General features: G+C 37.5%; 1 protein-coding gene across 1 annotated transcript in view; it reads left to right on the top strand.

The window, feature by feature from the left end:
- The window catches only part of TINAG (tubulointerstitial nephritis antigen), a 38,410-nt gene that overhangs the window by 2,771 nt on the left and 23,612 nt on the right, over positions 1 to 12,027 (top strand). The window contains exons 2-5 of the mRNA XM_009094562.4: positions 2,020 to 2,083; positions 3,110 to 3,199; positions 4,756 to 4,870; positions 10,430 to 10,553. Coding sequence (XP_009092810.1) covers positions 2,020 to 2,083; positions 3,110 to 3,199; positions 4,756 to 4,870; positions 10,430 to 10,553 — 393 coding nt within the window. The remainder of the gene's footprint in view (positions 1 to 2,019; positions 2,084 to 3,109; positions 3,200 to 4,755; positions 4,871 to 10,429; positions 10,554 to 12,027) is intronic.

The raw sequence follows: 12,027 nt of genomic DNA, 5'->3' as shown, positions 1-12,027 counted from the left end.
TTATTTATTTTATCTATTTGTTTCATTTATTCTGACAGTACAAAAAGCCCTGTGAAAGCCCACACACTGTTGGTGGTGTAAAAGTGACATCCAGTGAGTTTGCTGATTGCTTTTACATGACAGATGTGATCTGACCTACAAGGGTCTCATAAACCTGGAGATATTTCATTGAAAAAAGTACTGACACCAATGCTGGGAACAAATTAAATAAGATTAATTAAATCAAATACCTTTAAGGGTATATTAATGTTGGACTGTGAAGGAAGTCTCCATTTCTCAAATTTTCTTCTTTCCATTAATGATTTTCACATCATAAAATCTCATTCAAAAAGTCATCAAGCTGCATCTTCAAATTAATTAATTTCCCACTTAATGTATCAATATGCCAACCTAATACAGTAAGAGCCAGACAACCTCCCTCTATTCTCATGTGTCCTTTAGCTCAGATAACTCTGTTGTCTCACTGATGCCTCAGGCAGTACTCCTGGCCCACAAAATATTAACTTGGCTAGGCTGAAGAAACTGCATAGTGTTAATTTTCAATTCCCTAAGCATACATCATTATAAAGCTGCCTCTGTACTAGTCCAGGTTTGTGTTTTATCTTGGGCACAGGCAGTGAGCCCTGCCAGCAGAGCTCCAATGAGGGGCTGTTCCATCTCTCAAATGCTGCATCAATACTTCCTTCTCTTGATATTTTTGAAATAACTTGCTTGATCCTCCTTCCAGCTACTGTCTGATGCTGACTTAGTCACATACTATGACAAAGTATGGCACGTGGGTGATTTGCTTTGAGAATTCTGTGAACAATAGCTCAGCTCTTAGCTGAAGTTGGCTTAGCGCAGACACTCCGGGCCTCAGACTGCCTCGGCGGGATCCATTTTACCTGCGCTATCTCCCATAGCCTGCTGAATTAACAACAGGGAAATAAAGGCATTTATAGTTAATACTCACTTTAAAATCACCTCTAGTTCCCTTCTGCACTTTGTTATGAAATCATGTGGGGCTCAGATGCGTTTCTGTCCTGGCAAGGAAGGGGGTGCAGGCAGCAGAGGGAGGGGTGTGCGTGTGCCTGGGCAGTCAAGCTCCAGCCCTGGCCGTGAGAGGGGCATGGCCTCCCTCACAATCCTGCTGGGGAAAAGCAGGCTACCATGCCAATGTGCAAGTCAACACCATATTAGAGCTTCTTGAGTATGGAGGCAAAGGGAGTCCAAGCCCTGTCAGCAGGGGGGAGGCACGGTGTCTGCAGGCCCACCTGGCAGGACAGGCTGGAAAGGCAGAGCCGTGTGGGAATGCGCGGTGCTCGCTCCTGACGCAGCCCAAAGCCGCGCAGGCCTTCCGCATCGTCCTTCCTCTGAAGCTTTGGCAACCAAACTCACTGAAGAAACAATTCATGGGGGAGATACTGGAACACACCCAAAATCTTGTCTCGGTGGAGTGGTACTAAATAAAAAAAAAATGAGAGGGATGTATTTTTTTGAAGAACTCATCCCTCAATTTATGTTTTATAGTGGGTTTTGGAGGGTGCATGAAACATACATTTGCCTTGAAGTGCAATTGATCTGTTTGTTTTTCAAAGAGGAATTAATCTGGCAAGGAAAAAGAATTTACTACAATACTTTTGGAGTATTCACTAGTTTTAAAATTCTATACCTGTAAATCTTATTTTTATTTTAATTGCCATTTCAAAAATAATCTTTATTAGAAATATTTTTTTTAATATTGGAAAAGAACTTTATTTGAAGAATTTTTTCATTTATATGTAAGATAGTAACTTTTCAGTTGTTGTTTTGAATCTCATGGTGAATTTATTTACTATGAATGATAATATATTTTCTAAAAAAATAAAATATATTAAACTGCCTTCATTACTTGGAAGAAACTGGAACCATACTGCTGACTTTCAACTAAATAATTCAAGCATACTGCATAAAACAAATTAATGCAATAGTAGCAAGAGTTTTCAGTAATTCACTTGAAGAATTATTTTATTTTCACACATCTATATGTTATGTTGGCAGGTTGTTATAAAGATGGCCGATATTACGGAGAAGGAACAATAATTAAAGACAACTGCAATTCCTGGTAATGTTTCAGAGAACTGCAAATTGAATTTTATCTAGCATATGTCATGAAACAAGAATTAAGGTAGAGAGCATCTTTAAATTCATATTAAACATGTAATCAAATTAAAATGGCTGCAAAAGTAGTGCTAAGTATTAAGGTTTTGTGGAGGTAGATTACAGTCAATTTAGAAGAACAGCAAGAGGGAAACTGGAATTTCTAATCAAGATATGAGTATTAGACGATTCAAATCTCTTCCTCACGGGCCTAAATCTGCTCCTGCTTAGTCAAACCTAAATTGAAATGGTTTCAGTCTAGACCTGGGCATTGAGCTGAATGCAGACCAAACAAATATAACAAACATCATTAAACTTTATTGAATCCTTCCTCCTTGGTGTTTTTTTTGTTTTTTTTTTAATGAGTTATGAGAACTTATATTAACCTGTAAGGAAAGAATATATATATTACATATATATATATATATATATATATAATATTTATGTGGAAAGGGGTGAATTGTTTGAGCACCCTTTTCTCTGCCTTGGGACAGAGCAGACAGAGCAAGCAGAGGATATTTGCTGACAGCTTTTGTCTCTCCAAAAACCAGCCCTACCCCGGAGTAGATATCCCAGGGCTTCAGCCCAACACAAACAAGGCTGGAGATCCCACTGTGCTGACTTTAGCCCAGGGTCCTTGGAGCACAATGTCTGGGGCCACAGAACCCTTTCTGGGTTTCCAGAGTAAAACTTCCTCAAAACATTTTTTCAGGTATTCAATGTCAACTTTACATTCCCTGGTTTGGTCTCACAAAGATGGAAACAAAATATTTCAGATATGACCTTTCTCACAAACTGTAAACCTTCCCACCTTGTTCCAACTCATTGGACGGTGAAGTAGGAAGAAATGATGCTATGTTTTCATAAACTCTGTGACAATTATATTGTTCACACTTTCTTCCCCCTCCATCTGCCTTCTGCTGTTAAAGTGCATATTTTTTCCTTTGACAATTCTTTTTTTTTTTGTTTAATTATATTCTTGTCCTTTCAGCAAATGTTTCAACAGTCTCTGGAAATGTTCAACAGACGTATGCCTTGTTCGCCAAGACTTAATTCAGCACATCAATTCTGGAGATTTTGGGTGAGAACCCTTTTATTTTAGTTTTGTTATGCATCACAGTATTGCTCATTCTGTGTATGTGCAAATTACAAGGCATGCAATCTTCCCCACCCCTTCTTTTTCCAAATACATTACAGCAATTTGACAGTAAGTATGCATTTGTGAAACTTTCCAAATCACTGACAGATTACAAAGCTTTAAATGGAAAGATACTGAACATCTCATGCTGGTAAGAGAACATCTGCTGTTAACATGTATCTAAAATATTCTCCAAATTTAGAACAATTTCTTTTCTTTCAAAACAAGATTTGCATTATCTTCCCCTATCTTCACTGTGTTTATTACTTGGGATAGATATTTAAAGTAATTTTTTCCTGCTCCCTTGAGAGCACTGTTTCATGTAACAGGACTCTGTAGCACTGGAAGTGGAGAAGATGGGTGAAATGGATTATCAGAACTTGTGGAACTTGGTGTTTTTCTTACTAACAATCTCATTCCTCTGGCTAGTGCACAGAGATTAGGGACCTCAGTACTGGATCTGTGCCTTGGGAGCCTGCTGGCTGTTTACAGACAGAGATTCAGGGGCAGCCTCCCTAGGATCTGGGGTGCCCAATTTGCCAATGAAGCCTGCCCAGATTTCAAGCTGTAAGGAGTGCTGAAACATTTTGTACTTCATGGGAGCCATTTAAAGCAACTGAATTAGGATAAAAAAACAAGTTAGGCCCCTGGAGTCTGGACCTATCCCTTGTCAGTCATGACCCTTGAGATATATCACAGGGTGATAGGTGAGATGACTCAACTTCTCCACGTGCTAGCACTTTTCACTGAGCACAGGGAGACAAAGAGCAACAAGGCTTCTTTGGGCAGCATAAATCCCACTCCTTGTTCTTCTTACAAAAGCAAGAAAGGAATGGGTAAAGAGGATGCTCTCTCTCCTGTCACTCAGCCCTTATCCATTAGTAAATTTCAGTGTGTTCCAAATGTGAATGGCCGCAAGGCTTGTTTTCTTTGTGTTGTGTATATAGTTTGCACATCAGCATTGTAGTCTGAGTCAGGTCCAACTGAGAAAAGGAAGGGAGTACTTGAGGAAACATGGGGAGCCCTTTCCAGAAGGTGTCAGCTGGGCTTTTTGCTGGGTTCAAGAGTATCTCTCTTCTGGTGCACCAGAGATTGAAGGTGCACTGCAACTCACAACAGAAGGCTGCTAGTTCTCTGTGGGAATCTGGGCTGGAGCATGACTTGAGCATAACTTCAAGAGAACAGCAGTATTTTGACTGAGTGTCTCATTTGCCAGTACTGCTCTGAATTACTGCACACTCATGTCCTGCAGTCTGATGTGATGCTGACCCCAAATCACTACTATTCATATACTTGTGTTGCTCCATCCTGCACTTATCTGCAGTGGAAAAGCCCATAGCAAATATTTTCTCGTACATATTGAATGCAAGATTTTGAAATGCAATTTCAAAAATTTATTTCTGGATGCTTTTGCAGTTGTACTCTTAAATGAGCAATGTGTTAATGTGAGTGTTATCTCTAACCTGGGTCTTGCTTTTTGGTTTTCATCTGTGAGGAAGATGGAAAGCTGACAACTACAGTCAGTTCTGGGGAATGACAGTGGAAGAAGGTTTCAAAAAGCGCCTGGGCACCTTCCCTCCATCTCATTCTTTGCTGAATATGATAGAAGCTCCTGTAAGTGTCACGTACACTTCTTAATTTTTTTAATAATTTTATCACATGGAAAAATAAATGTGGACATTTATAAGAGTATGATTCAGGGTTTTGTCACTAAATGTTTCCATGTTGAATATGATGTTCCTGGAACAGTTCTATAAGTCATAGAATGTCTGGCCCTATTAACAGAAATCAAACAAGAAGGAGCAAAAGAAAATCCTAATCCTTGTAAAGCTCTGCAGCAATAATAATTTATCCTTGTGGTTTGCTTCCTTAAGAAGGCTCCATATTAATTCGCTCCATTTCCTAATCATTGCACACACAGCTGTAACCACAAAAAAATACATCTGGGCATAGTTCATTAAGGCAAACAGCTGAGGCTAAACAGCAGTCTTTGATAGAAGCTGTGAAAGCTTTTTTTGGGTTTTGAACAAATGGACAGCAAAATTATGGAAATCATTGCAAAATGAAATGGTTCTCTACTACCAGCTTTCTAAATCCCTTGGCCATGACAATTTTTGTGACAGTTAAATAAAATTTCCTATCATTTATTTATGCTTAAATTAATTTGGCATCAAAGCAAATATACTTAAAGTTATATACATTGGTTAAGCAATTTAAGAAAAAAATACAAGCTATTGAATTCAGAATGATTTTTCCAATGCTTTGGATCAGTTAATTTCTTTTTTACAGGACACAATTTATGGAATTCACAGACCAAAAAACTCCACCTAACTAGCTAATTTCACAGTGAAATTAGAAGTAAGGTATAAACAGATAGATCCAAAGTTTGCAAAAGAGTTAAGTATAACAGGTGTTTTATCTTTGCCTTCAATATAGCTCAGGCAAGTGATGCCATTTCATCATCTATTAGAAATCAATTGCTGATGCTTGTTTATGTGTTGTGGTGTTTCTAAAATCAAAAGAAAACTTTCCAAACAATATTAAAGGTGGTAATATAAAGAGCAGTTCTTTAATGAAAGCTTTCAGGTGCACAAAATATCTTTGTGCATTCTCAATATGGGATTTCCACAAATTTTGTAGGTTTAATTAAATAAGATATCTAGCAAGTACATCCTATAGGAGAGCAGTTGCCCTGGTAACCACCCTTGGGCCTGCCCCTTAGTGTCACTCCAAAGGATTCTCAGCTCTATATTTTGTTATGTCTCCTGTGTGCTGGTGCAAAACAGGGTGCTCTTGTTAGAAAAGCTTTTCTTGAAAATAAGATTATTTGTTTAAACAGAATTTCAAGCAGGTGGCATAAATGTGTGAGGAAGGGTAATATACTATTCTTAAGTGTGAGAAAGCATGAAAAATTATACAACTGCATATTAAAAATCTACAAAGCTGCATATATATATAAAACGTAAAATCTTTAGACATCAGTGACAGAAGGATTTCCACATGATAGAAGACCCTATGGTGACAGAGTGCAGAACTGCCTCTTGAATGGGTTTTGGGGAAAGAGGGCATGGCCTCTGCAATAATTTTGAGCAGTCCTAACCCTTTTGCTTGATTCAGACCATTCTTGGTTACACACAATGTCAGCTGCCTGCACCAGCAGAGTGAGGCATTGTGTTCAGGACCAGATTGGCCAACTCAATCAAAATTGCACTCTGAAGGGTTGCCAGAGCAAGAAGTGGACAGGAATTAAGCTTTGGAGTTTTGCCTTGTAGGATTTTCTGGACTAGTCTTGGCAGCCAAAGAAGGATCATTTGATTTGAAGATGGCAGGTCAAAATAAGACAATGGCATAAAAGAGTTTAACTAAATTTAGTAGATGTCTACCTTAAGTTACCAGTGAACTGCACTGAGGTTCAAAAGAGTGAGATTGATTTGTTTTTTCTGGCATTTTCCTTGAGAGATACAGTGTAAAGCTTATATAGCACAGGCAAAAAAAGGATATCACATACCCAGCCCGGAGATTGACATCTCAATTTCTAGGTACCTAGCTAGGTGAGACAAGTCCCACCTACGAAAATAGGAAAGGGGAATGTTTCAAGAAATTCTTCATGATACTTCCTTTCCTCTGTTCAGTTTGTAGCAGCTGTTTACTCAGTAGTCCTGCATTATATCCAGCTAATTGAATCATTGTTATTAAGCTTCCTGCAGCTACTTTAAGTATTAATTATTACACTTAATTATTAATATTAGATATTAAACTTAAAGAATTATCTATTCTTTAAGTATTAAGTGTATTCTGCTACACTTCTTACACTCTTTGTTCCACAAATACATTTCTCAGTCATATTTTCTCTGTCTGCTGTTTTATGAAATCTGTGAGCCACAACCCAACTCCCTTTGGCACCGCCAGGCACCCAAGGAGATTCAATTCATTTTTCTCCAGAAATCCAACTTGGCAAATTCATGCATTTAGTCATCATGAGACTTCCTTACATGTTGCTGGAATCACATACCTTCCACAGGATTCTAGGAAATCTTTCTACTTACAAAAGCTAAAAATATAAAATAATACTCTCTGTATTATTTTCTCAGCTTCTGCAATATTAGGGAAATCACAAACTTCCTGAAGTTGCTCATAGAGCTTTTAAAAGTTCTACTTTTATTAAAAGACTTTACCTGCTCAACAAGGTGATACTTTTTTCTGGAAGGGAAGTTTGTCATGATGGTACATTAGAACAGCCAAAAGACAATGATATGGAGCAAGAACCAAATCTGAACTTAGGACCCTCTGTTGGGGAGTATGGCTGGACCTGAGTATAGACCAACAGCTAAATGCACCACTGAACCTGTTTGGCTCCTGACAAAGCTGAAACTCCTCCATCTGAGAAGGTGTTTCCACTACAGGAGACAGTACAGTCATTCCTGAAGTTCCATGTAGTACAAGAGTAATTGCAACACCTTTAAAAGCATTGTGATGCGCTTTTGCTGGTATTCTGTCCTGGCAAGAGGTACATTGCAATGGTAATGGTTTGCACCCCCAGCAACAAGGGGCTCACCTGAGTGCCGTCTTACAAGAATAAATACATAATTCAGTAATAAGACACCATTTTCTCAATAAATATCAAAAAGCTAAAAAAAACCAATTGGGAAGTAGATGAAGTACAGCCTCTGTTCCACTGGTATATGGCTTTTCACAGTAAAAGCCCTCAGCAGTTGTAGTTCTCTTGCAAATTGAAGGTCATTCATGCCCATTTGGTCTCTTCACAAAGCAAGTGATGTCCAGGATCTTTTTGGTACATTAAAAAAAAAAAAAAAAAAAAAAAAAAAAAAAAGCTATTCCTCAGGGAAACTATTTCCACATTTGCAAATTCAGTTATCTTTGGCCTTTTTTCTCTTATTGGTCATCTATCTTTTCTGAAGAAGTCATTGTTGAAATTAGAGTGCTCTTTTATGTCCTCTTACCTTTCTGCTTTGTCCAGGCTGCTAACTTCACTGCAGAGAGTACATATAAGGTTTAAAAATAGTTCACCAGTCATTTTGCTGATTGCCTTGTGCTGTCTGATGCTGGTCCATGGAGCATACATTGAGAAGCAGCTGTCTAGACTTGATATTTGCCACAGACCAGAAGAACTTCTCAATATCAGGGTAGAAACTTTTTCAGAGAAAAAGCCAATGTTTCTGGCTACAGATCAGTCTTGTATTTCTAAATTACAAGGCTGAGGGCTAATGAAGAATTTGCTCTGGGATTTACAATATGAGGCTAATAAATACATTGACAGTAGGTTAGGAATACAGAAAGCAATACATTGTCAAGACTGGAGATCTATTTAGAATCTTGCTTTTCTCATTGACCTAATTTGTAATGAGGCATCATAATGAGCATTATAAGCAGCCATCACCCACACAACTGTGCTAAATATTTGCCAAAATTTGTTTTTTTACTGGTTGGTAGCGAACAGTCTCATCATATAAAAGAAATTCTATTTGTATGGGATTTCTCCTGTACATTTCATCTTCAAAGGAAATCTTGAGCTAGTGCTTACTCACTAATAATGAATATAATGATACTTTTTCAAGTTATTATTTAAACTAGTTGCTGCTTCCCGAGTGTCTCTTGATGTTGCAAGTCCAGTGTATATAAAACTCTGAAACAACAGTCTTTGAAACTGATTAAGCAAAATAATGAGATTAATATTTTAGCAAGGCTTAAAAAATTTTTGGCCTTGCACGGGTGGAGGTGAGACTTTCAAAATCATTGAAGTGACCTAACAGCTTGCAGTGTTCCTTCATGGATTCAGGACTCACAGCCTGCATCTAACCTGCTCAACTTAGAACCACTGGGTCTAGGAAAACACATGGACTGTATCAATTTGCCTGTTGGGGCTGTATCCCAGCCTAATGTCAGATATGCAAGTGAGGTACAAGGTTCCTTTTCCTCACCCACTTTTTCTCAGCTGGGAATTCTCTGTGGCAAATCCATGTGTACAAGCTGGATGGAGGCGCTGCTGTTTCACAGTGTACACAACAAAGTGGTCTTGAAACAGGCAAAGGACTAAAATTTGGTTCTCCAAAGAGTCCTAAAATAGTTTGAAAGAACTGGCCTCAAATGTTTAAATAATCTTGGCAAAAGATATGTTTTATGATTGTAAACCACATGAACAATTTATAAAAATGTTTTAGGAAGGGTACCCAGAATTTAAACAGGATAGAAGCCATTTTGCTTCACAATTTCAGCTTAATTATGAGAAAGAAACACAAGTGAATGTTTTGCTTAGGAGCAGATTATCTTATTTTGTATATTGTATTTCCTTCTGAAACTGAGTTTTTTGAAACAGACTGATTGCATGGCCTAATACTGCAGTTTTCTGTGGCCATTCCTATTTCCTAGCACAGCATAACCCATCATTCCATGAAGTTCAACAGTAAAAAATAAATGGGTCAATAATTTTGATATGTTGACCACAGAGCAGATTATTAGCAGTTGTACCAGACGGCTCCTGCATATGCAAATATTTGTTCAAAGCTTGGACGACTTTGGAGTGGGACGTAAATTTAGGCTGAAAGATGAAGGTGCCAGAAATGGCTGGCCAAATTGCTTTAGTGAGCAGATGATGAATTTTCATGAATTCACTATCAGACTGAAATGCAGAAGAAAAATCACTGATTTTTATTCTGGATAAGGAATAATTGCTTTAGATTGAAGAACCCCTTTGTAAAAGACAAATCAATGATATGCTGTACTTATTCCTCTCCCACAGTGACTAAAATTTTTAACCTACAGCCACGTGTCTGGGTAACAGGTATTTAACTTCAACTCTATTTGTAGCGAGGGCTTTTCTTTCCAAAAATGCCAGCTGGGTCACGCTTAGCAAATTTCATAGGGAATTACTGTTTGAGATAAAAATCAGAGAGGAACTGGTCAGGTTATTCAGGTTGGCAGTCTTGGAGCTCAGCTTTTCAGCTCAGTTAAGGGAGTGCCAGATCCCTCCTGCTCTCAGGAGTCTGCAGCACCCAGCCATGGGGAAGCTACCATGGATTTGCTTGGGATGTCACAGGGGCCAATGTTTTAGGTTTCCCCAGTCTAAAAATTAAGAATTTTACAAACAAAATTCAATAAAATTTATGATAAAAATAGGAAGTTAAGCATATACAGATCTTATGCATTTTGTTTTAGGGAAAGTCACTTCCAGAAGACAAGTTTCCTGCCATCTTTTCAGCCATTTATGAGTGGCCTGATAGGATTCACGATCCTTTGGATCAGCGAAACTGTGGAGCATCCTGGGCTTTTTCAACCGCAAGTAAAATTTCTTTTTACTCCCTTTGAAAGTATCATGATGTTAGATGTGTAATGAAAATTGTAGTGGTTTGTAACAAAATAATATCAACTTACTTTTCACCTTTTATTAACAAATAGGAACATTTGAAATTCCTACAGCTTTTCTTCTATAGTGTCCCAAAGTCTTTAAATGTCAGTCTAAGCTGCAGCAGTTTGATTTTCATAAAATTGTGTAACATAAGCATGCGATCAATCTTTATGACTTAATTTGGCCAGTGGGTCCTCACAGGTCCAGGTTTTTGAAACTGTTTCTGTAAATCACAGCAGTAAGAGAAGGAAAGGAGTTTTGAGGTCAGCTAATCCCAGCTCCCAGAAAAATCAGACTGAACTTGCTCTTTTTCTGATATATCTTATCTACTGCAGTTTTAAAAAGAGAAAACCAAGACAGCTTTTAACAGCTCTTTTGACAGATAGCTGCAGAGATGAACAGAGATCAGTGAAGGAAAGACTTTGCAGATATTGTGTCTAATTTTTCCTTTCCATAAACAAACTTTTTTATTTTGATTCACATAATTATTTTCAAAGCTGTGTAGTGTGAGATGCCTTCACATATTGTTTAGGTGCATCTAACATTTTCAGTCTGAGTTTTCAAGGTTAGTTGTTTCTCAATGAACAGACAAGCACTGCTGTATAATTTTTTCTTATCGTGAATAATTTCTGTAAGTACTCCAAAACTTTACAATAAAAGGCTTTTATACCTACGAAAATAAATTCATTATCACTGGGCCCCTTTGCAAAAGCACAAAATACAGTTGCCACCTGATGTCAGCAAACTTTGTTTTCTGAAGTCTTCCTCAGAGTTCACCAAAGTTAGTGTTGGTTTTGATGGGGATTTTGATTTCAAGATAATTTTTAAAATTTTATTTTAAAATTGAAAAATGTGGGGCTAAAGGTAATACAAATAAAATTTAATCATAGGTAATGACTTGCAATGAGGCTTAATGATTGTTTCATTGTCGTTTGATAAAGAAAGTAGAAGCACCTTAGTTTCACCCACAACTTAGTTAACCTAGTCTGCCTTTAAATCAGTTCATAAATATTTAAATACTAAGAATCATGATTATCTTATTGAATTCAGATAAGGTATCTATGTCTGAGGAATAATTTTGTGTTATAAGGGAAGGAGGCACAAAGAGTCCCACAGTTACACTTCAATATGAACATCTCCAAATATTCTTTGCAATCAACCCAAAATATACTTTCAGTCTTGAATTTTCCTCTTCATAGGACTGCTCTTTATTTTTCTTTCCCCTCACATAAAAGAAAGAAAGGTTGAAAAGAAAGCAAAGAGATTTGGAGATTGAGCTGCAGAAAGTTGGGAAGTATTTTTTTCTTCTGCTGAAGACAACTAGATGGGAATATGCATTTGCAAACAAGATACAGATAATTATGCAAATGTCTCATCTGTTATTTAGGTATTTGTGACTTTTTAACAG

The sequence above is a fragment of the Serinus canaria genome, chromosome 3, assembly GCF_022539315.1.
Source record: "Serinus canaria isolate serCan28SL12 chromosome 3, serCan2020, whole genome shotgun sequence".
NCBI classification, from domain to species: Eukaryota; Metazoa; Chordata; class Aves; order Passeriformes; family Fringillidae; genus Serinus; species Serinus canaria.
This window is presented reverse-complemented; position numbering and strand designations above follow the sequence as displayed.